This window comes from Salvelinus sp. IW2-2015, linkage group LG8 (assembly GCF_002910315.2).
Source record: "Salvelinus sp. IW2-2015 linkage group LG8, ASM291031v2, whole genome shotgun sequence".
NCBI lineage: Eukaryota > Metazoa > Chordata > Actinopteri > Salmoniformes > Salmonidae > Salvelinus > Salvelinus sp. IW2-2015.
In genome coordinates this window covers 11,633,696-11,657,499 of record NC_036848.1, presented here as the reverse complement: position 1 = coordinate 11,657,499, position 23,804 = coordinate 11,633,696, and the positions used below count along the sequence as shown (strand labels likewise).

At 43.8% G+C, this 23,804-nt stretch overlaps 4 protein-coding genes across 6 annotated transcripts in view; 2 read left to right on the top strand and 2 right to left on the bottom strand.

Moving 5' to 3' along the window:
- The first annotated feature begins 437 nt into the window (after positions 1 to 437).
- On the top strand, positions 438 to 13,151 carry LOC111967403 (glyoxylate reductase/hydroxypyruvate reductase). Of its 2 annotated transcripts, XM_023992380.2 has the most exons (9): positions 438 to 667; positions 1,176 to 1,306; positions 6,165 to 6,237; positions 9,669 to 9,785; positions 10,007 to 10,095; positions 10,242 to 10,343; positions 10,460 to 10,595; positions 10,742 to 10,872; positions 11,878 to 13,151. In XM_023992380.2, the coding sequence occupies exons 1-9, from the start codon at positions 603 to 605 to the stop codon at positions 11,997 to 11,999; spliced, it is 966 nt and encodes a 321-aa protein (XP_023848148.1). In that variant the 5' UTR covers positions 438 to 602; the 3' UTR covers positions 12,000 to 13,151. The 2 variants fall into 2 exon arrangements, with proteins under 2 accessions (XP_023848148.1, XP_023848149.1); XM_023992381.2 differs by lacking the exon at positions 9,669 to 9,785.
- A 310-nt stretch (positions 13,152 to 13,461) lies between these two features.
- Positions 13,462 to 17,652, bottom strand: LOC111967402 (zinc finger and BTB domain-containing protein 5). 2 transcript variants are annotated; one of them, XM_070444739.1, is made up of 2 exons: positions 17,494 to 17,652; positions 13,462 to 15,946 (listed from the first exon to the last, which is right to left on the bottom strand). In XM_070444739.1, the coding sequence occupies exon 2, from the start codon at positions 15,938 to 15,940 to the stop codon at positions 13,820 to 13,822; it is 2,121 nt and encodes a 706-aa protein (XP_070300840.1). In that variant the 5' UTR covers positions 15,941 to 15,946; positions 17,494 to 17,652; the 3' UTR covers positions 13,462 to 13,819. The 2 variants fall into 2 exon arrangements, with proteins under 2 accessions (XP_070300840.1, XP_023848145.1); XM_023992377.3 differs by lacking the exon at positions 17,494 to 17,652 and adding an exon at positions 16,392 to 16,473.
- A 1,542-nt stretch (positions 17,653 to 19,194) lies between these two features.
- Positions 19,195 to 20,147, bottom strand: LOC111966996 (mitochondrial import receptor subunit TOM5 homolog). Its single transcript, XM_023991908.2, has 2 exons — positions 19,883 to 20,147; positions 19,195 to 19,556 (listed from the first exon to the last, which is right to left on the bottom strand). Exons 1-2 carry the CDS (start codon positions 20,001 to 20,003, stop codon positions 19,522 to 19,524), a joined length of 156 nt encoding a protein of 51 aa, XP_023847676.1. The 5' UTR covers positions 20,004 to 20,147; the 3' UTR covers positions 19,195 to 19,521.
- A 358-nt stretch (positions 20,148 to 20,505) lies between these two features.
- The window catches only part of LOC111966995 (FERM and PDZ domain-containing protein 1-like), a 45,570-nt gene continuing 42,271 nt past the window's right edge, over positions 20,506 to 23,804 (top strand). Inside the window, exon 1 of the mRNA XM_070445014.1 lies at positions 20,506 to 20,818. The gene's annotated coding sequence lies outside the window, so the exon portion shown is untranslated. The remainder of the gene's footprint in view (positions 20,819 to 23,804) is intronic.

Sequence of the window (23,804 nt, the reverse complement as noted above, 5' to 3'; positions counted from 1 at the left end):
ATTGAAAGTATTTCACTCCAATGACTTCCAACTCCTACTTTTAATCCAACTCCCGCCTCCATATTGTACTGATTGCTCATCACGTCCCTGTGAAAGCCAGCCCTCCTCTTAAACCACTGTTCCCCAGTAGGCCATCATTGTAATTAAGAATTTGTTATTAACTGACTTGCCTTCTTAAATTAAACAAATTAAAAAATATAAATTCCAACTCACTTTTATTTATTCCATATTGATCATTTTATTGTGGTTATCTATTTATTCATCCATTTGACGTAGGATGTCCAGAAATACGTGAAGGCAGTGAAAGGATAGATAGGTCAACAACAAGGAATATCGTCCTGACATTATGCAAAAACAAAAACAAACATTAACAACAAATCATGGAGTAAAGCATCTCCGTCTGGAATCGATTGCAGTACTACGCATGTACAATGTTGTCTGACCCCAACACACTTCCTGGTTCAACACCGTGTGCACACGTTGAAATGTCATCGTGAACACTAAACAACCCGCAAATTTAGCTACATCTGTTAGGGGATTCGGGTCGTTATTTCAAGCAGTTCTTCTGACTTTTTCCGTCAATCGGAGGACGCACACAGATCATGAAGGTTTTCATAACAAGACGCATCCCACAGGAGGGAATGAAGATTCTGTCACAGGCTGGAGTGTATGCAGGTTTCACTTTATAGTTTGCTATGATCAGCTTGGTAACTAGCCTAATGAGTATCTCATGAGCTGGCACTTTTAATCTATAATGCATGACATGCCAGTAGTGTTATAATTGTGTTACTTAATTTTAGTGCTAGTCTACTTCTTGCTGTATAAATGCATTGGACACACACACAGGAAGTGGAGGGTAATGTTACACCGTGTTCTAAAAGTGAAATTTCATTTGGTGTTGTTTATGACCTTTATTCCAGGTCACACATTATAGCGGGTTCTCTGAAGGCGTTTTTATAACACTTACAAACGTCTATGTAACATTTGGTTTAGGTAATGAGGTATAATAAAGATTAAAGGTAGTGGAAGGTATGGGGGGAAAACAGACCTTGAAAAAAAAGCACACAGACAGACAATGCAGAATATGTGGAGAGTACTGTACAATGAAGTAAATGTTGTAAATTGTCTTGGTCTCTCATTTTAATCTGGTCATCTCCCCGTTTCCATGGAAACAGATGTAAAGTGTCACTGTGGGACTCTGATGAGCCTGTTCCGAGGGCGGAGCTTCTGAAGGGCGTGGAGGGGGCCCATGGGCTGCTGTGCCTCCTGTCGGACAAGATCGACACAGAGGTTCTGGACGCAGCAGGTACACTGGACATAATCTGGATCAGATTAACGCAAATAGCACTTCTCAGTATTTTCCAATACAGTACCAGTCAAAAGTTTGGGCACACCTACTCATTCAAGGGTTTTTCTTTATTTTTTACTATTTTCTACATTGTAGAATAATAGTGAAGACATCAAAACTATGAAATAACACATGGAATCATGTAGTAACCAAAAAAGAGTTAAACAAATCAAAATATATTTGAGATTCTTCAAAGTAGCCACCCTTTGCCTTGATGACAGCTTTGCACACTCTTGGCATTCTCTCAACCAGCTTCATGAGCTTTATTTGTAACTTATTCTTTTACTTATTGCTGCTACCGTCTCTTATGACCGAAAATAACTTCTGGACATCAGGACTGCGATTACTCACCACGGACTGGCAGAATCCTTTTGTCCCCTTAACGAGTCTGACGTGAATTATATACTGCTTCCTCGGGAACAGGCCCAGATCCCCCCGTGATTTACGTGAAGAGGAGGCAGAGAAAAATGGGCCAGAGGGCGGGCTGCCTTTTGAGAATTCGTAGGTGATCAAATTAACCTCCACTTCCTTCCATTCTGCTAGCAAATGTAAAATCTTTGGAGAATAAAATCGATGACCTACGCAGAAGATTAAACTACCAACGGGACATTCAAAACTGTAATATCTTATGCTTCACGGAGTAGTGGCTGAACGACGACACTATCAACATACAGCTGGCTGGTTATACGCTGTACCGGAAGGACAGAACAGCGGCGTCTGGTAAGACAAGGGGACAGCGGACTATGTTTTTTTGTAAATAACAGCTGGTGCATGATATCTAAGGAAGTCTCAAACTATTGCTCGCCTGAGTATCTCATGATAAGCTGTAGACCACACAATCTACCTAGAGAGTTTTCATCTGTATTTTTCGTAGCTGTTTACATACCACCACAGGCTGAGGCTGGCACTAAGACAGCATTGAATGAGTTGTAGTCCTCCATAAGCAAACAAGAAAACGCTCACCCAGAGGTGGCGCTCCTAGTAGCCGGGAACTTTCATGGAGGGAAACGTAAATTTGTTTTTCCAAATTTCTATCAGCATGTTAAATGTGCAACCAGAGGGTAAAAAACTCTGGACCACCTTTACTCGACACACACAGCTCTTCCTCGCCCTCCATTTGGCAAATCTGACCATAATTCTATCCTCCTGATTCCTACTTACAAGCAAAAATTAAAGCAGGAAGCAACAGTGACTAGATCAATAAAAAAGTGGTCAGATGAAGCAGATGCTAAGCTACAGGACTGTTTTGCTAGCACAGACTGGAATATGTTCCGGGATTCCTTCGATGGCATTGAAGAGTACACCACATCAGTCATTGGCGTCATCCATAAGTGCATTGAGGACGTCATCCCCACAGTGACCGTACGTACATACCCCAACCAGAAGCAATGAATTACAGGCAACATCTGCACTGAGCTAAATGCTAGAGCTGTGGCTTTCAAGGAGTGGGACTCTAACCCGGAAGCTTATAAGAAATCCCGCTATGCCCTCCGACGAATCATCAAACAGGCAAAGCGTCAATACAGGACTAAGATCGAATCGTACTACACCGGCTCTGACGCTCGTCGGATGTGGTAGGGCTTGCAAACCATTACAAAGGGGAGCACAGCCGAGAGCTGCCCAATGACACGAGCCTCCCAGACGAGCTAAACTACTCATAAGCTCGCTTCGAGGCAAATAACACTGAAACATGCATGAGAGCACCAGCTGTTCCGTGAATACTGTGTGATCACGCTCTCCGCAGCCGATGTGAGTAAGACGTTTAAACAGATCAACGTTCACAAGGCCGCAGGGCCAGACGGATTACCAGGACGTGTACTGAGAGCATGCGCTGGCCAACTGGCAAGTGTCTTCACTGACATGTTCAACCTCTCCTGTCCGAGTCTGTAATACCAACATGTTTTAAGCATGCATGTGCCCAAGAACACTAAGGTAACCTGCCTAAATGACTATTGACCCGTAGCACTCACGTCTGTAGCCATGAAGTGCTTTGAAAGGCTGGTCATGGCTCACATCAACACTTTTATCCCAGAAACACTAGACCCACTCCAATTTACATACCGCCCCAACAGATCCACAAATGATGCAATCTCTATTGCACTCCCTTTCCCACCTGGACAAAAGGAACACCTATGTGAGAATGCTATTCATTGACTACAGCTCAGTGTTCAACACCATAGTGCCCTCAAAGCTCATCAATAAGCTAAGGACCCTGGGACTAAACACCTCCCTCTGCAACTGGATCCTGGACTTCATGACGGGCCGCCCCCGGGTGGTAAGGGTAGGTAACAACACATTCACCACGCTGATCCTCAACACAGGGGCCCCAGGGGTGCGTGCTCAGTCCCCTCCTGTACTCCTTGTTCACTCATGACTGCACGGTCAGGCACGACTCCAACACCATCATTAAGTTTGCCGATGACACAACAGTGTTAGGCCTGATCACCGACAACGACGAGACAGCCTATAGGGAGGAGGTCAGAGGCCTGGCCGTGTGGTGCCAAGAGAACAACCTCTCCCTCAACGTGATCAAGACAAAGGAGATGATTGTGGACTACAGGAAAAAGAAGACCGAGCACGCCCCCACTCTCATCAACGGGGCTGCAGTGGAGCAGGTTGAGAGCTTCAAGTTCCATGGTGTCCACATCACCAACAAACTAACATGGTCCAAGCACACCATTACAGTTGTGAAGAGGGCACGACAAAACCTATTCCCCTTCAGGAGACTGAAAAGATGTGCCATGGGTCCTCAGATCCTCAAAAGTTTCTACAGCTGCACCATCGAGAGCATCCTGACTGTTTGCGTCACTGCCTGGCATGGCAACTGCTCGGCTTCCGACCGCAATGCACTACAGAGGGTAGTGCGAACGTCCCAGTACATCACTTGGGCCAAGCTTCCTGCCATCCAGGACGTCTATACCAGGCGGTGTCAGAGGAAGGCCCTAAAAATTGTCAAAGACTCCATCCACCTTAGTCATAGACTGTTCTCTCTGCTACCGCACGGCAAGCGGTACCAGAGCGCCAAGTCTAGGTCCAAGAGGCTTCTAAACAGCTTCTACCCCCCAAGCCATAAGACTCCTGAACATCTAATTAAATGGCTACCCAGACTATTTGCATTGCCGCACCTCCTCCCTCCCCCACTTGTATACCGCTGCTACTCTCTGTTGTTATCATCTATGCATAGTCACTTTAGTAACTCTACCTACATGTACATATTACCTCAACTAACCGGTGCTCCCGCACATTGACTCTACCGGTACCCCCCTGTATATAGTCTCGCTATTGTTGTTTTACTGCTGCTCTTTAATTACTTGTTACTTTTTTATTTTTTATTCTTATATATTTTTTAGCTGCATTGTTGGTTAGGGACTCGTAAGTAATCATTTCACTGTCAGGTCTACACTGGTTGTATTCGGCGCATGTGACTAATACAATTTAATTTGAGGTAGTCACCTGGAATGCATTTCAATTAACAGGTGTGCCTTGTTAATTTGTGTTTTTTCTTTACTTCTTAATGCGTTTGAGCCAATCGGTTGTGTTGTGACAACAAAAGATAGCCCTATTTGGTAAAAGACCAAGTCCATATTATGGCAAGAACAGCTCAAATAAGCAAAGACAAACGACAGTCCATCATTTCTTTAAGACTTGAAGGTCAGTCAATGCGGACAATGTCAAGAACTTTGAAAGTGCAGTCGCAAAAACCATCAAGCGCTATGATGAAACTGACTCTCATGAGAATCGTCACAGGAAAGGAAGACCCAGAGTTACCTCTGCTGCAGAGGAGAAGTTCATTAGAGTTACCAGCCTCAGATTGCAGCCCAAATAAATGCTTCACAGCGTTCAGGTAACAGACACATATCAACTGTACAGAGGAGACTGCATGAATCAGACCTTCATGGTCAAATTGCTGCAAAGAAACCACCACTAAAGGACACCAATAATAAGAAGAGACTTGCTTGGGCCAAGAAACACGAGCAATGGACATCAGACCGGTGGAAATCTGTCTTTTGGTCTGATGAGTCCAAATTTGATATTTCTGGTTCCAACCGCCATTGTCTTTGAGACGCAGAGTAGGTGAACGGATGATCTCTGCATGTGTGGTTCCCACCGTGAAGCATGGAGGAGGAGGTGTGGAGGTGCTTTGCTGGTGACACTGATGAGACTATCATTTGTTTTTCAACAGGACAATGACCCAACTCCTCCAGGCTGTGTAAGGGCTATTTGACCAAGGAGAATGTATCAGATGACCTGGCCTCCACAATCACCCGACCTCAACCCAATTGAGATGGTTTGGGATGAGTTGGACCGCGGAGTTGAGGAAAAGCAGCCAACATGTGCTCAGCATATGTGGGAATTCCTTCAAGACTGTGGGAAAAACATTCCAGGTGAAGCTGGTTGAGAGAATACCAAGAGGGTCCAAAGCTGTCATCAAGGCAAAGGGTGGCTACTTTGAAGAATCTCAAATATTTTTGGATTTGTTTAACACTTTTTTGGTTACTACATAATTCCATGTGTTTTTTTCATAGTTTTGATGTCTTCACTATTATTCTACAATGTAGAAAATAGTAAAAATAAAGAAAAACCCTTGAATCAGTAGGTGTGTCAAACTTTTGACTGGTACTGTATATTTAAGGTTTATTTTGAATTGTACACATTTGCAGCTAAAAGCTGAATTGCAGCATACATATGCCTACATAAGTAAGTAAATTAGAAATCTGTAATTTGAGGCTGTTAGATATGTATTATACAGTAAATGTGTTGTAAGGTAGTTCCCATTTTGTCTTCTCCTAACACGTAGCTATTGATTTGTGTTCAGGTCCAAACCTGAAGGTTATAAGTACCTTGTCTGTCGGATTTGACCACATGGCCATAGATGAGATCAAGAAACGGTAAGACTAACTAGCGTGTACGCAGTGCTTAACTTGGGAGGAAAGAGGTGCAGGAGCTGTCTTTTTCTAAGTCAGTCCATTAGACTATGTTCACAGAAATTCTCAAATTATATTATGCTACAGAGATCTGTTTATTCACTGTTAATCAAATGTATTTATAAAGCCATTTTTACATCAGCAGATGTCACTAAGTGCTATATAGAAACCCACCCTAAAACACCAAACAGCAAGCAATGCAGATGTAGAAGCATGGTGGCTAGGAAAAACTCCTGAGAAAGGCAGGAACCTAGGAAGGGAACCAGGCTCTGAGGGGTGGCCAGTCCTCTTCTGGCTGTGCCCAGTGGAAGGGTTCATACGCATTTTGACAGATGGAATTTCATTACTTTTCCATGACTTCTCCATGACTTTTAACCAAATTTCCATGACCAATAATTGGTGGTGGCCCTGTCGCCTACATGGAAAAAAGTCAGCATAATTAAAGGCTTCTGGTCTCTGATCCCATGTAGGCCTACTATAATGGGAAGAAAAAGTATGTAACCCTTTAGAATTACCTGGATTTCTGCATAAATTTGTTATAACATTTTATCTGATCTTCATCTAAGTCAGAAAAAAAGACAAACACAGTCTGCTTAAACTAATAACACACACATCTCTTTATTGATCACACCGTGTAAACATTCACAGTGCAGGTTGGAAAAAGTATGTGAACCCTTGGATTTAATAACAGGTTGACCCTCCTTTGGCAGCAATAACCTCAAACAAACGTTTTCTGTAGTTGTGGATCAGACCTGCACAACGGTCAGGAGGAATTTTGGACCATTCTTCTTTACAAAACTGTTTCAGTTCAGCAATATTCTTGGGATGTCTGGTGTGAACCGCTCTCTTGAGGTCATGCCACAGCATCTCAATCAGGTTGAGGTCAGGACTGACTGGGCCACTCCAGAAGGCTTATTTTCTTCTGTTCAAGCCATTCTGTTGTTGATTTACATCTGTCTAATGGGTTGTTGTCCTGTTGCATTACTTAACTTCTGTTGAGCTTCTATTGGCGGACAGATAGCCTAACATTCTACTGCAAAATGTCTTGATAAACTTGGGAATTCGTTTTTCTGTCGACGATAGCAAGCTGTCCAGCCCCAAACCACGATGCTCCCTCTACCATACTTTACAGTTGGGATGAGGTTTTGATGTTGGTGTGCTGTGCCTTTTTTTCTTCCACGCATAGTGTTGTGTGTTCCTTCCAAACAACTCAACTGTAGTTACATCTGTCCACAGAATATTTTGCCAGTAGCGCTGTGGAACATCCAGGTGCACTTTTGCTAACTTCAGATGTGCAGCAATGTTTTTTTTGGACAGCAGTGTCTTCTTCCGTAGTGTCCTCCCTTGAACACCATTCTTGTTTAGTGTTTTATGTATCGTAGACTCGTCAACAAAGATGTTAGCATCTACCAGAGATTTCAGTAAGTCTTTAGCTGACACTCTAGGATACTTCTTAACCTCATTGAGCATTCTGCGCTGTGCTCTTGCAGTCATCTTTGCAGGATGGCCACTCCTAGGGAAAGTAGCAACAGTGCTGAACTTTCTCAATTTTATAGACAATTTGTCTTACCGTGGACTGATGAACATCAAGGCCTTTAGAGATACTTTTGTAAACCTTTCCAGCTTTATGCAAGTTAACAATTCTTAATCTTAGGTCTTCTGAGATCTCTTTTGTTTGAGGCATGGTTCACATCAGGCAGTGCTTCTTGTGAATAGCAAACTGACATTTTGTGAGTGTTTTTATAGGGCAAGGCAGCTCTAACCGACATCTCCAACCTTGTCTCATTGATTGGACTCCAGGTTAGCTGACTCATGACTCCAATTAGCTTTTGGAGAAGTCATTAGCCTAGGGGTTCACATACTTTTTCCAACTTACACTGTGAATGTTTAAATATTGCATTCAATATAGACGAGAAAAATACAATTTGTGTGTTTTTAGTTTAAGCACACTGTTTGTCTATTGTTGTGACCTGATCTTCATCTATGTAAAATTTATGCAGAAATCCAGGTAATTCCAAATGGTTCACATACTTTTTCTTGCCACTGTATCTCCTGCCGTTGTGCCCTTCATCAAGGCACTTAACCCCGTACAGAGTAGAATAACTGCACTGTTAGGCTACTGTATAAAATGCACGTGGTCAACCCTCCATCTGGAGAGCTACAGGGTGGGCAGGTTTTTGATCCAGCCCTGAAACACACCAGTCTCCTTATTAAGTTCCTGTTGAGCAGCTGATGTTTAGGCTACAATTTGGAGCAGGGCTCGGAACAAAAACCTTCACACCCAGTAGCTGTTGGCCACCCTCGATATAAAATATTGCAACATTTACAACCAAACACTTTTTTATGTTTTTATTCAATTATTCCCTCATTCATTCCATGAATCAGGGATAAAACGAATAAGGTAGGCTGCTTCAAAGCAAGGTAGCTCACTAAGACATGTTTATCTATAATATTCATGTTTCAGGGGAGATCTATGCACAGCATCAAAGTTATTTGTCAATTAGGCTATTCTTCGAATATTTTTTTGCATTGTCGGATTTACATGGCTAGCCTACTGTTTAATAGAGGGGAATCACAGCTTTCAAGTGATGGTGTCAGTTTATTGCCCAACAGGGCCGGTGAAAAGGCAACAATGAGTCAACGACTTTAATTCTTAGGCATAGCGAGATAGCTTCTAGTATGGCTAGTTATGTTTTGAATTGGCTATATAGTTAGTCTATCATTCTTTTATAGGCTACTTGCTGCTGAAATGTCTCTCTCTCTCTCCTCGGGCAAATGGCCCACATGCAGATAATGCACAGCACATGCAGATAATGCACAGCACATGCAGATAATGCACAGCACACGCAGAGAGATGCGCTGAAGGCTATGCCTAATTCTGATCATGGCTGATATGTTGATTTTTAAGTGATTTGATAATATATTTTAAAAGGAAATCACAATATTAAAATGAAATGACTTTTCCAGGATGTTCATGACCTTAAGAAACCCAATTTGACAACTTGGAACATCGCATCCTGCTCATTCAGGCTGGCGCATTCTCAAACTGGAACAGTCTACTGCCACGCATACACCGGATTCACAGACCAGCGGAAAATAAACTTGAACAAAGCGGAATCATGATATGGATGCCCACTCTCAATTGCTATTCAATGCAGTCCCCGCATTCACCCCGCCTTCACTCCACTTTGATCAACCTTTTTTTGACTGTGTGTGAATCTGGGCCGCTGATAGGCCACTTTGTTTTATAGAGGAGCCGGTAAGCAGTTCCGGAGAAATTTGAGGTGCCGGTACGGCGCTCCGGCCCAATTCAAGCAATGAATGTACGAACAAATACCTTCCTCACATCTAAGTCAGAAACTCTCATTGTGCCCTCGTCCCCATGTTCTGTGCAGAGGGGTGCGTGTGGGCTACACTCCAGACGTCCTGACTGATGCCACAGCGGAGCTGACCGTTGCCCTGCTCCTGGCTACAGCTCGGCGGCTACCAGAGGGCGTGGTGGAGGTCAAGAAGTCAGTGACCAATAAAAACACAGATACATTTACTACATGAGACTTCGGTTTCAGATGGTCACTCTTACATGTTGTACATTGATACTTTAGGGATGTGTTGCTGAACCAAATTTCTATCTACAATTAATATGAGCAAAACAGAATGTGTGTCCTCATTTCCCACTTTTTAACTCTCTCGCTGTCTCTCGCTTTCTCTCACTTTCTCTTTCTCTCTCTTTCAGTGGAGGCTGGAGCACCTGGAAACCTCTGTGGTTGTGTGGTTATGGTCTGTCAGGCAGCACTGTCGGTGTCATTGGACTGGGACGCATAGGTAGTGACAGTGATTGATTGATACTGGATTCTGGGACTCCTGCCTTTAGGCCTGTGGTCCATACAATCCATACTGCAGCTGAAAGGGCTGGACAAAATGTCTTACTAACTGATTGATTGTCTGGAGTCAATGCTGTTTTCGCTCAGGTATGGCCATTGCCAGGAGGCTGAAACCGTTTGGAGTGAAGAGGCTCCTGTACTCTGGAAGAACTGCCAAATCCTATGCTGCTGAGGTGGAGGGAGAATACGGTGAGTGGGGTTAGAGGGGCTAGGGAAAACAGGAAAGTATAAGAGAGAGGGTGAGAATCAGATGAGGTGTTTACTTGGCTGTTTCTTCACCCTCTCTCCTCCCCTCTCTGTTGCAGTGCCCTTGGACACGCTGGTGTCTGAGAGTGATTTTGTCGTGGTGTCCTGCGCCCTCACACCAGAGACCCAGGGCCTGTGTAACAAGGACTTCTTCAGCAAGATGAAGAACACCGCTGTCTTCATCAACATCAGCAGGTACTCCATTAAACACGTAGAGCAGTGCAAAACAAACCACACTGACTGCTTTTGGAAATAAGCACTGTTACACACAATCATTCAAAGTTGTAAAAATAGAGGTGTGTGTGTGTGTGTGTGTGTGTGTGTGTGTGTGTGTGTGTTAGGGGTGCAGTGGTGAATCAGGAGGATCTGTACCAGGCTCTGTCCAGTGGTCAGATAGCTTGTGCTGGGCTGGACGTCACAACCCCAGAACCACTCCCCACCGACCACCCCCTCCTCACCCTCAAAAACTGTGGTGAGTATATGGAGACACAGGGATGGAAGCCAGTTTACTCTGTTTTATTGTCTATGATTCGTCTCTTATCATTTTTGTGGTCTTTCCAGGGGAATCAAGAATACAATTTTTTTTTTTACGCCTGCTCATTAAAATGAACCAGTTGCTTTTCCCCAGAGATGATTTATACTGAACAAGATATAAACGCAACATGTAACAATTTCAAATATTTTACTGAGTTAGTTTTATATAATGAACTCATTAAATTCATTAGGCCCTAATCTATGGATTTCACATGACTGGGAATACAGATATGCATCTGTTGGTCACAGATACCTTAAAAAAATGGGCCTCAGGATCTAGTCATGGTATTTCTGTGCATTCAAATTGCCATCGATAAAATGCAATTGTGTTCGTTGTCCGTAGCTTATACCTCCCCATACCATAACCCCACCGCCACCACGGGGCACTCTGTTCACAACGTTGACATCAGCAAACCGCTCGCCCACATGACGCCATGCACGTGGTCTGCGGTTGAGAGGCCGGTTGGACGTACTGCCAAATTCTCTAAAACAACGTTGGAGGCAAAAAATGAACATTCAATTATCTGGCAACAGCTCGGTTGGACATTCCTGCAGTCAGCATGCCAATTGCACACTCCCTCAAAACTTGAGACATCTGTGGCAGTGTGTTGTGTGACACAACTGCACATTTTAGAGTGCCATTTTATCACCCCCAGCACAAGGTGCACCTGTGTAATGAGCGTGCTGTTTAATCAGCTTCTTGATATGCCACACCTTTCAGGTGGATGGATTATCTTGCAAAAGGAGAAATGCTCACTAACAGGCATATAAACAAGAGAAATAAGCTTTTTGTGCGTATGGAACATTTCTGTGACATTTTTATTTCAGCTCATGAAACATGGGACCAACACTTTACATGTTGTGTTTAGATTTTTGTTCAGTGTATATTGTGCAATCCGATCACATCCCTGCTAATACTTTTCTCTCCTCTGTCCACCTGCAGTGGTCTTGCCCCACATTGGCAGTGCTACCTACTCCACACGTGGCATCATGGCAGAGCTGTCCGCAAACAACCTGCTAGCAGGCCTACAGGGCACAGACATGCCCAGCGAACTCAAATTCTAGTGCTGCTCTACAACTACTCAATTCTGCCTGGGTCCTCCTGTTAGAATGATTTTTTGATCAATCAATCAGTAGTCTTTACCAGGGAAGGTAAAAGCCTTAAGTAACCAGGAAGGAATCTGTGTTGAGATTATTGCAGTTCTATTAAAGAAAAGTTTCGCCCATTTTGAATGTTTTATCATTTTTGTGCGTCTCTGAGCGATGTTCTATCGATTCCCGGTGATTTTCATGTGTACCTGAGCTATTCGCCGTTCAAACATGCAGAAATACAGCCAGTATGCCATGTTTTGCATCGCAAGAAATACAGCCGGTATGACGTCTTCTGCGCCATAGAAATACAGCCGGTATGATGAATTTTGTATATGATGTAAAAAACAAGAGAAATAAGCTTTTTGTGCGTATGGAACATTTCTGTGACATTTTTATTTCAGCTCATGAAACATGGGACCAACACTTTACATGTTTTATTTTATTTTATTTTTATTTTATTTTATTGCATGTTTGAACGGCGAATAGCTCAGGTACACATGAAAAAAAAAAAAAAAGGTCAGCGGAGTCAATCACCACCTTCCGGAGACACCTGAAACCCCACCTCTTTAAGGAATACCTAGGATAGGATAAAGTAATCCTTCTAACCCCCCCCCCCTTAAAAGAGTTAGATGCACTATTGTAAAGTGGTTGTTCCACTGGATATCATAAGGTGAATGCACCAATTTGTAAGTCGCTCTGGATAAGAGCGTCTGCTAAATGACTTAAATGTAAAAATGTAAAATTCGTCCTTTCGGCTTTATTTATGCCTGCTTGAATGGCAAATAGATGCACAAAAACTGTATAACATTTAAAATGGGTGAATGTTTCCTTTAACATGCTCTCCTAACATGAAGGTAAACTTCTGCCTCTTGCTCTTACTGTTTTATAAGAAAGAACTAACTTATAAAATGTTACTTGAAAGAGGAAGTGTATAGTATTAGTGTTTTGAGAACATGCCTTAGTACACTAACAGTACTCCTAAGGGTCAGCCATGACTTCCTTTTAAAGACGTAGAAAAGCACTACAATGTCTCTGCACACAATTCATTAGTGGCCTTCTTGTTCTTATGAAACACTTTGTCGAATTGTACAAAATACTTGAATAAAATAGTAGTTGTAATGGTAATGTTTTCTCTTGTTCTCATGACAGTTTTGTGTTTGTTGAGATGTGCATCTCCATTGTCTATTTGTGCATAATTCTAAGAAACACCATCTCTAATTAATCTATGGTAAAACGCCTCGTCTGTAATCATTGTTTCAAACCAGCTGATCCCTCCCTCTAACATGGTCTGTCATTCTGGCTTTGTTGAATAAAGTAGAAATGTTGTACAGTATGTAGAAATGTGTGAACATATTTCCCCCATAAGAAGAATTCTAGATCCATGCGTAAATGAACAAAGTTAGAATAGATCATTTAAAAGATGGTCAGGGATCAGTTTGGTTCCAATGTAGTTTAATTTGTACCACTCTTCAATAGTGATCCTACTGAGTAGTGTAAAGATTATTTTAAAGAGTTCCATTCTCTCTGTTCTATGATGATACCATCACATTTCATGTAGTCATCTTCTAGACAAACTACAGTACATTCTGTACGTGCTTTCTAAAATCATCAACACAGTCAACATTTGTTTTCACATCAATATTAAAGTGTCTACTTAAACAAGATTTATAACAATGACCAGACAAGCATAACCCTGATATGGCAGAACATTTTGAAATGGAAATTGTCAATGAGCTTTCTGACTAGTAGCACCGGCTATTTTTCACAGTGTTTCCACCTGATTTCCCTGTCTCTCAGAGCAGCGTGGCAGGCAGGTGGCTGCTCTGCCAGCGTAGACAGGTGGTCTTAGAGTGTTTGTACAAATGGGACGACTGACTGAAGCGTTTGCCACACTTGAGGCAGGCGTATGGTTTTTCTCCTGTGTGGACTCTGATGTGTTTCTTACAGTCAGTCAGGTTTAGGAAGGTCTTACAGCAGATCCGGCAGGCGTATTTCCTTGCCCCCTCCACTACCAGGACGTTGTGCTCCGTCATGGCCTTCTTACACTTTGAACGGACGTCCTCTGATGCTCTGGTGAGGGCAGGGCGAGGAGCAGTATCCCCCCCTGCTGGACCGGAGGAGGAGGAAGGATCCTGGGGTTGTCCATCTATCTGGCCCTCAGAGTTGGGGTTCACTTTTGGGGCGATGCGACGGTAAGCTGGCAGGCCTAAGCTACCCCCAACTCCGGTCATCTCAGCCCTGGATGATCGGGAGAGGGATGTGCTCAAACTGAGGCTGCCCAAGGTGCCTACATCTGGCCTGACACCCCTCAAGAAGCCCCCCAGAACATCCTGAGTCTGGGTGGACTGGAGGATGAATCCATCACTGAAACTGTGCCCCTCGCTACTGAGGAGCTGCTGGAAGGGGACCGAGGTTACTGGGAACATAAAGGAGGAAGAGGAGGCGTTTGTTGCCTCTGAGTTTTGAAGTGACCTAACAGCCTCATTGCTTTCTGCCTGAGCCTCACTGATGGTGGTGTTAAGGAGACTGTCCTCTCCTAATGCCTCAAGCTGACTCCTGGGGTTGAGAATGCATGAAAGGCCCAGGTCTTGGTTGCTGTCTAGGCCCTCATTATCAGACAACCCATCTCCATTCGTGTTGTCTTGGAGTGGGTGTGTGTCTGTCTGAGGATTGGAGCTAGATTGGGGGTTGGATGAGCTTGGGTCATTTCCCTTCGGGCTGAGTATGTCTTTCTCATCATTTGCTGGCTCATCCTGATGATCACCAGTGTCCTCGGATGGGAATGGAGGATAATTGGACACACCTGGTGTGTCTGGATAAGAGTTCACCTGCTCACTCTTCACAACTACATCCATCTTATGATCCTCCTCTTCTCCCTCTTCTCCCACTTTCACTTTAAACATGATCCCTCCATCCACCTGAGAACCCTCTGTGTGATCCTCTCCCCCATTATCCCGTGTCCCTCCCACATTACTATCTGATTGGCTAGGCAGCTGTACCTCTTCTTGTAAAGTCCCTTCATACTTCTCCTCCTGCTTCTCTGCACTTTCCCTCTCCAGGCAGAGGCACTCGTCTGTCTTCAGGGAGTCAGGGGAGGGAAGCTCCTCACCCCCATTACTCCTGGACACCCTTGGGTAGCCCTCCCCGTGATTCCCCTCAGACAGCCTGCACCCACTCTGCTTGCTGTTCAGCCTCTCCTCCTGAAACATTTGGGGAGAAGAGCTCTTGCGTTTGTGGTGACGCCGACCTGAGAAAGCTGCCAGTTGCTCCATGCTTCCATCTGCTCCATCCCCTCCGTCCCTGTCTCCAGCCTGGCTAGCATCCAACTCAGTCTCGCCAACGTCGAGGCTACCTTCCAGGGCCGATGTGACCAGGCTGAGCCCCAGCTGCTGGAGTAGGACAGATCTCTGCTGCCTGGAGTTGACCCCGGCCATGGCTGCTGCCTGGCATGGAGACTGCCTCAGGTGCTGCTGGTCCACTGCATGGCTGAACCGCTGCTGCTGCACTGGCGAACTCCAACCACGCGGGGGCGATGTGGGGAAGCTGCGGGCGGTGAGGTGGTGCTTGCAGGCCTTGACCACAGTGTTGAGGTGCAGGTGGGAGGCAGCCAGGAGCACATCCATTACGTTGGAGGCCCCCAGAGTGAGAGTGGAGGTGTAGATCATGTCCAGCAGGGCAGAGAAAGCCTCAGGAGTCACTACCTCTAGATCCAGCTCCATCACACTGGCTCCTCCACCATCCCCCTCCACTGCATTCAGAAGGGCCCTGAAGTGTGTACTGCAGGCTGCCAGGACAGAGCGGTGTGCTCTGAAGTGTTGGCCCCCCACTACGATCACACAGTCACAGAGCTGACCACTGACACGCTGGTGGTTCAGCTGCTGGAAGATGTTCTCAAAGTGACCTGGGAAGTCCATCTTTGCCTGAGGATGAACATGAGGAATAGTCAAACTGAGTGATCAAGCTGACAAAAAAGATTCTGATCATTCAATGCACTACACCCAGGCCAGTTTCCATACAATAGACTCAATGCTAGTAACAAAAAACTATAATGCAAATGTAATGTCTATGGACTAATTTGACTGGTATAAAGGTCTGACACTGTAGATCACATTTGTCCTTGCAAATATTAGTTACTAATTGTATGAAAACCGGCATATCATCTTGCACTGTCCCCATGCTCGTGCCTGAAATATAGACCAGAAGAGCTGGCTCACGTTCGTTCAGTACCGCCCTCCTTTTACGTTTGTATCATTCGCTGAATGAATGAAAATGGCCCAGTTAGCTACATACACTAACTAGCGAGCTTCTCAAATTGTAACAAAGCGATCAACGCAAAAAAAAACTACAATATTTGGCTTACTTTACCTGAAAATAGTCTTTAGCCTGCAAAAGATGTATGGGGTCACAGTAAACTGGGAGGAGGCGGGCCCAAACATCTAATCTTAACAAAAACACGGAAGAACGCGGGGTCTCATCGGTCGTCACTAGTTACCACAGCCACAAAGTCATAAACCCCGCCCATCTCAAAATTTATCTTCTTAAAATGTGACTTTAAAGACTAACTTTCATGAAGATTTTTTTTTTATAATCAAAAAACAGATGTTTAAGGCTTAGTTATAGTGAAACACGTCAATTATGGTCTTCATTTTGACAGTTCGTTGCAAAAGTGATATATTTTGGTCTTTTAGAGGTAAATTTAGCTGTTTTTGCCCCTAGTGGTTCAACTCTACCATTGAAATCGTGACGTACAGGTGCCTCTACGTCATCTCAAGGGAGGGATTCGGTATGAAATACATACCCTTCTATATCTGCAGGGTATCTGTGAGCTGCATGGTACCACATTAAGGTTTACTATAAAAGCAGGCAGTGCTTGACTTTGCCAGGAGCTCACCAGAGCTGAGTACCAGCACCGTACATGTTCTACTGCTGTGCCTTTTTCTACTGCACCTAAATGTAAACAGTACCGCAACCAAAATGAGTACCAGCACCTATTTCAGTCCAAGTCAACCACTGAAAGCAGGTGACAGTGCGCCTTACTTGGCCATGGTCTTGGTAAAGGAACGTGCTAATATACTGTATTTTGCATGATGCTTCCTTGACTAGACTACTGACATTACATATTAAAGGCAGTTAAGGCACATTTCCTCATATGACCAAATTCAACGTTTTTTCTTACTGTTTCATACACCTCCATGTTTTTACGAAGAAAAAAACATGTTGGCTATGGGGATTATGCATTCGTAGCTACATCCATCGCAACAATAGATGACAATAATGGTGATTTGAACTCGTATTTTTTCCACCGGTTATGACTGATTGGTGGCGCAGTCCTCTAAAACAGTTGGCTGATAGTCCAATGGTTGTGAATTCTAATCCCACATGGGATACATATTATTATTTTCTCTCCTTTATTTACAATATTCATTCTGTGCCTACACACTTCTAATTGTGAAAAGTGAAAGCATACCTGTGAGAGGAGTCGCCCTGGTAGTAGTTGTAGGTTTTTATACAGAACTCAAGACCAATCTGTGAGTTCATTTGACCATTGGAAAAAGAGCTACTGCGTGAACACGGCAATGCGGACCGAATTGAGCACCTAATCTTTATTTTCAAGGTGATGATTGCACTTTTCTTACAATCACAATAGTGCAATAAATGTGAGATTTGTTTTGCAACCCGTGGGGGATTCGAATTTGCACCCCGCAAGTGGCAATAGATGTCAGGAACTCGGCACCTTACCACTGTAAACTAACCTAACTAACTGTCCAGAGCCGTATTTGCTCATTATGCACATCATTTTATTATCAGAGCGTGGCGGTGGATTTATGGTAAACTTTAGTGAGAAAGTGTTGGGATCAGGTACAACTACGTTTACCCACCCCCAAAATGAATATTTATGAGTAACCCACAATTTCTCATTTGAATGCATTTTTTTTTTTAAAGAAATTGGGCAAAGGCTGAAATTGAGGTTGAGAGTTACCCTTAAAACATAACACTAACTTTAACCCTAACCACACTCTTCATTCGTATATGCATCCCATCCGTCAACTATTATTAATATATCAGACAATATTATGCAACATTATCTGAATAAAGAAAAAAAGCATTTGAAATCGTCAACTTTATGATCAGAATGCTGATGTACTCCTCAAAAACAGGACAAGAGCGCCCCCATTGTGGGATATTCAGGTAATGCACGACTGCTTTACTTCCGCACTATACTGAACAAAAATATAAACATGCAACAATTTCAAAGATTTTACTAAGATACACTTCATAGAAGGAAATCAGTCAATTGAAATAAATGAATTAGGCCCTAATCTATGCATTTCACATGACTGGGCATGGGTACAGCCCAGGTGAAGAAGCTGGATGTGGAGGTCCTGGGCTGGCGTGGTTACACGTGGTCTGCGGTTGTGAGGCCGGTTGGATGTACTGCCAAATTCAATAAAAGGATATTGGAGGCGGCTTATGGTAGAGAAATTAACATTAAATTCTCTGGCAACAGCTCGGTTGGACATTCCTGCAGTCAGCATGACAATTGCACACTCCCTCAAAACTTGAGACATCTGTGGCATTGTGTTGTGTGACAAAATTGCACATTTTAGAGTGGCCTTTTATTGTCCCCAGCTCAAGGTGCACCTGCGTAATGATCATGCTGTTTAATCAGCTTCTTGATATGCCACACCTTTCAGATGGATGGATTGTCTTGGCAAAGGAGAAATGCTCACCCTACAGGGATGTAAACAAATTTGCGCACAAAATGTGAGAAATAATACTTTTGTGTGTATGGAAAATATCTGAGATATTTTATTTCAGCTCATGGAAAATGGGACCAACCATTCTTTACATGTTGCGTTTATATTTGTGTTCAGTATATATATTGTGTATCTTTATGATGTGGAGTCCAGGGGGCAAGTAATGTGTGTAGCAAATTTGACACAGTATCCTCTACCACCCTTTTGCAGAATAGTGTATACCTTATGATCCACTGAATATCTTCATATCAAAACCCATAAATTATAGTTGTTAAAGTTTTTTTTGCCAGTTTGGACATTGCTTTTTCAGGAGACATTTAGGTATACCTGATGATATGAACATCCAATCAATATTTAAACATGTCTTCCCTTTATTGCAGGTGATTCATATGACCAACAAAATTCAAACGTTCAATTACAACACTCTAATTTATTGATAGGGACCATTGCAAATGGAGGTACAGTATCACTCAAAACCAAAATGCAATCAGATGTTTTTCTGTTACTGAGCACTAACCGTAAACAAAAACAGAGGACATCTTGAAAACTACAACTGACAACTACTTAGTGTTCAAGTGCTATGTGGGACACAACGCACTGTCTTCATTGAAGCCTATAAATAAGTATTCCATATAGGATCCATATGATGGTGTTTAGCTTTGTTCCCCTGTCATCGTTATGTCCATTGTGCTTGATGCAGTAAATGGAGTGTGGGAATACTGGAGAGGTAGATGGTCTCAAATGCTGTCCAACTTCTTCAAAATATATGGAGCTGTGGAGGCAGAGTAAATTATACATAAATGTTAACTTTTGATTGAGACATTGTTTGCAGTCAAAAGTGCTATTGAAGACCCCGGGGATGCTATCTATATTAATGGCCATTAATTTTCATGAATAGTTGGCTCCCTTTCAAAAGAGGGGAACCATTTTTTGGGGTCACTACCTGTTGGATGATCTGTGGAAGGTCATGTCTGGTGATGTCATTGATTCTGTGTACATTCTCTGGTCTGAGCACTGACCAGTTGAGTGACACATGCATTACACAATATATTGTGAGAAAATGTGCAAAACGAGAGGAATGTGAAGGCCGATACTTACTGGCTCTGAGAAGGACAATATAGATTAGGAAATTGCGCACGGACGAGATGACGTCCTGTCGCATCTTTTTCTTCATCTCCTCTGGGTCCATTTTCGGCCCTAACCCCTCGAGTTTGAACATCCCGGCGTGGTCTGTGAAGGTTTTACACCCAACCCCTGCGCTGGTTGTGATTTTATGGCTGCGATTTCCCTGCAAATTGGTGTTACGCTTGCTCTTTGGTTTGATTCTCAGTACAGGCGTGCTTGATGGCGGAAATGTGACTGTTTAAACCGGAAATTACGCTTGAAGGATTACTGTAAATTAAATGGCCGTAGAGGTACAAACTCTACGATAGGCGAAGGGCAAAACTATACAAATTTATTTATGAGGAATTTCTACTAACTCAAGACTTTCCAATTTATCTAAGTATAAGTCTATTTAAAATATATATTTAGAGACGAATAACAATGTAAATAAAATGTAAATATTATATTTTATGTTTGTTTTATATGATTGCTTATTAGGCTACAATATACTGTAATTCTAATTTGTTTACGACCCCCCCACTTAATACAGTAATATCATATCTATTGAATGTTTTAATGTTAATCATGATCTCCCTCGCCTTCAATCAAACTGGCGTTGTGAGGGGGGGTCTTCAAAACAGACGGAGAGGGAGCGAACAATGATGAATGTGAAGGAGAGGCTGAGAAAATAAAGGGAGGAGAAGACGAAGGGAGGGGATGGGTTATTTCTGAGCTCAGGGCCGGGGATTAAGCGGTCGAGAGCAATCCCAATACGATGACAGCATCCAGCCTAAACCCCCACGCGCCACACCGTCCGGACACGGATTCTACCGATTCTGACAAACTATTCTGTCTGCTCTCTCTCTTCAATCACTTAATTTGACCCTCCCGATCCACAACCCCGTTCCGTCTTTTTCTTTAGAACACGAGGTGAGTTATTTTTTTCGTGATTTTATTCTCCTCTTTATTGTCAAACTGTCTGGACGGATGCTGGAGGAGCCGGTGGGTATATGCTTCTGCGTGCACCTTGCATTGATTGCAAGAATCTGGTGTGATATTTTTCACATAGAAACAAAATATCGATTCTATCTGCAGGATTTGGACCTCATGCGGGTCCACGTGCCCCTGTTTCGGAGATGAGTAGAGAGATCTTAATCGGATTAGGACTATCGTAAAAAAGACTGACCTTTTTTTTCTTTGTTTACGGGCTAATCTGGCAGGACTGCTGTCACCGATTATATCTCGGGTTAGTGTTGATCCTGGAGGGTGAACTATGAAATATGAAAACAGCATAATACACAGATATATCTGAGTTATAACACATTTAAATATTTTATATCGACGTAGAGAAAATTGCATATGAATTAGGGGGACAACTATGACGGGCTGTTGTTATTCTATTCTGTGTTTCGTTTTATTGCATGCTGAGCAGCCCACTGTTACCCCATGCATTTGTGGCTATGGTCGTAGTTATTTTGTCATTCGTTCATACCTATCCTCATCCATCTAGGATACTCAACACATGCATTTTGCATGGCTAATACGCAGCCAATGGAATTCTGTGCAACATGACATTTCTGTCACTTAATGCAAATGGCGATGGTATAAATTGAATGAGAGTAGTAGATCCAGCGCTGATGACAGGTGTCTCTAGTGGTGGTGTAAAACGCCTTTATAGTAAATGGCCAATGTCTTGTTGTTATCAATGGGCGTCGACGAGTTGTGAAGAGACACAGAAACAGCCTTATTCCTCATGCGCGTCTCCATAGGTTTGTGAAAATGCGACGTTCATTCTGTTTTCGATGCGGTGACAAGCAAGAATATCGCAACACAACTAGACCGAAACAATGCATTTAGCCTTTCTGGGTCCTTTATTTAATTCATGACATGATTTAATATGACCACTGATTATGATTGTATATAGGTCAGACATGTGCTGTACCTAAAATGTACATGCTGCCCATGAGAGTATGTATTTAATGTCACAGAAAATTATCACTTACTATGTTCACATATAAATATGTAGGACTACCGCGTTCCTACACTCCCACACCGACACACAGGCCACATCATCTCACACATGGACGGTTGTCGGTCGGGTCTTGCGCTGCCTTATGGGCGTGACTCCTCAGTGTGTGTGATTGTGCGCATGCGATACCATCTGTGTGTATGTGTTTGCAGGCACGTGCCCAGATAGAGCTTTAGAGGTGCTGGAGCACCTGTCCCTTTGCCCTCATATGAAAAAAGTGCCCTTTTGAATGGTGGCATTTTTATTTACAATTAATTACCTTTTATTTTATTTTTAGTCTCTTTTCTCTCATGTAACTTTTTTTCTCTCAGTTTGAGCACCTGCCCCACATTGTGAGTGTGCACACTTGGTTGTATGAGCATAAGTGTGTGTGTGTGTGTGTGTGTGTGTGTGTGTGTGTGTGTGTTTTGCCTGTGCTGCTATGCCAGTGCTGCAGGCAGTGTGCATGATGACTTAGGGATGTATGGTAGAACATGTGATGGAGCTGTTGCCCTGAGTTCACCCAGCTACCAGAGCTGTTGCCCTAAGTTCACCCAGCCACCAGAGCTGTTTCCCTGAGTTCACCCAGCCACCAGAGCTGTTGCCCTGAGTTCACCCAGCCACCAGAGCTGTTGCCCTGAGTTCACCCAGCCAACAGAGCTGTTGCCCTGAGTTCACCCAGCCACCAGAGCTGTTGTTCTGAGTTCATCCAGCCACCAGAGCTGTTGAGCTGTTGCCCTGAGTTTCACCCAGCTACCCAGAGCTGTTGCCCGTACATTCACCCAGCCACCAGAGCTGTTTCCCTGAGTTCACCCAGGCCACTCAGAGCTGTTTTTACCCTGAGTTTCAGCCAGCACCGAAAGAGTGTTCCCTGAGTTCACCCAGCCAACAGATGCTTGTTGCCCTAGAGATTCACCACCACCAGAGCCTGTTTCTGAGTTCATCAGTCCGACCAGACTGTTTGCTCTTGGAGTTCACCCGGGAGCCACCAGAGCTGTTGGTCTGAGTTCACCAGCCACCAGAGCTGTTGTTCTGAGTTCATCCAGCCACCAGAGCTGTTGTCTGAGTTCACCAGCCACCAGAGCTGTTGTTCTGAGTTTACCCAGCCACCAGAGCTGTTGTTCTGAGTTCACCCAGCCACCAGAGCTGTTGTTCTGAGTTCACTCAGCCACCAGAGCTGTTGTTCTGAGTTCATCCAGCCACCAGAGCTGTTGTTCTGAGTTACCCAGCCACCAGAAGCTTTGCTCTGAGTCACCCAAGCCACCAGAGCTGTTGTTCTGAGTTCATTCCAGCCACGACGTGTCCAGCCCAGGCCCAGCTGTTGTTCTGAGTTCACCAGCCACCAAGAGTCGTGTTGTTCTGAGTTCACCCACCCCAGAGAAATGCAGCTAGTTGTTATGACATGGCACTCGCCACTTCAGGAACTAGCTGTGTGTTCTGAGGTTCATCCACGCCACCAGAGCTGTTTGTTATGAGTTCATCCAGCACAGCCAGAGCTGTTGTTCTGAGTTCAGCCAGCCACCAGAGCTGTTGTTCTGAGTTCATCCAGCCACCAGAGCTGTTGTTCTGGAGTTCATCCAGCCACAGAGCTTTGTTCGAGTTCATCCAGCCACCAGAGCTGTTGTTCTGAGTTTACCCAGCCACCAGAGCTGTTGTTCTGAGTTCATCCAGCCACCAGAGCTGTTGTTCTGAGTTCATCCAGCCACCAGAGCTGTTGTTCTGAGTTCATCCAGCCACCAGAGCTGTGTTCTGAGTTTCACCAGCCACCAGAGCTTTGCTTCTGAGTTCTTCCTAGCCACCAGAGCTGTGTTCTTGAGTTCATCCAGCCACCAGAGCTGTTGTCTGAGTTCATTCAGCCACCAGAGCTGTTGTTCTGAGTTTACCCACACCAGAGCTGTTGCTCTGGGT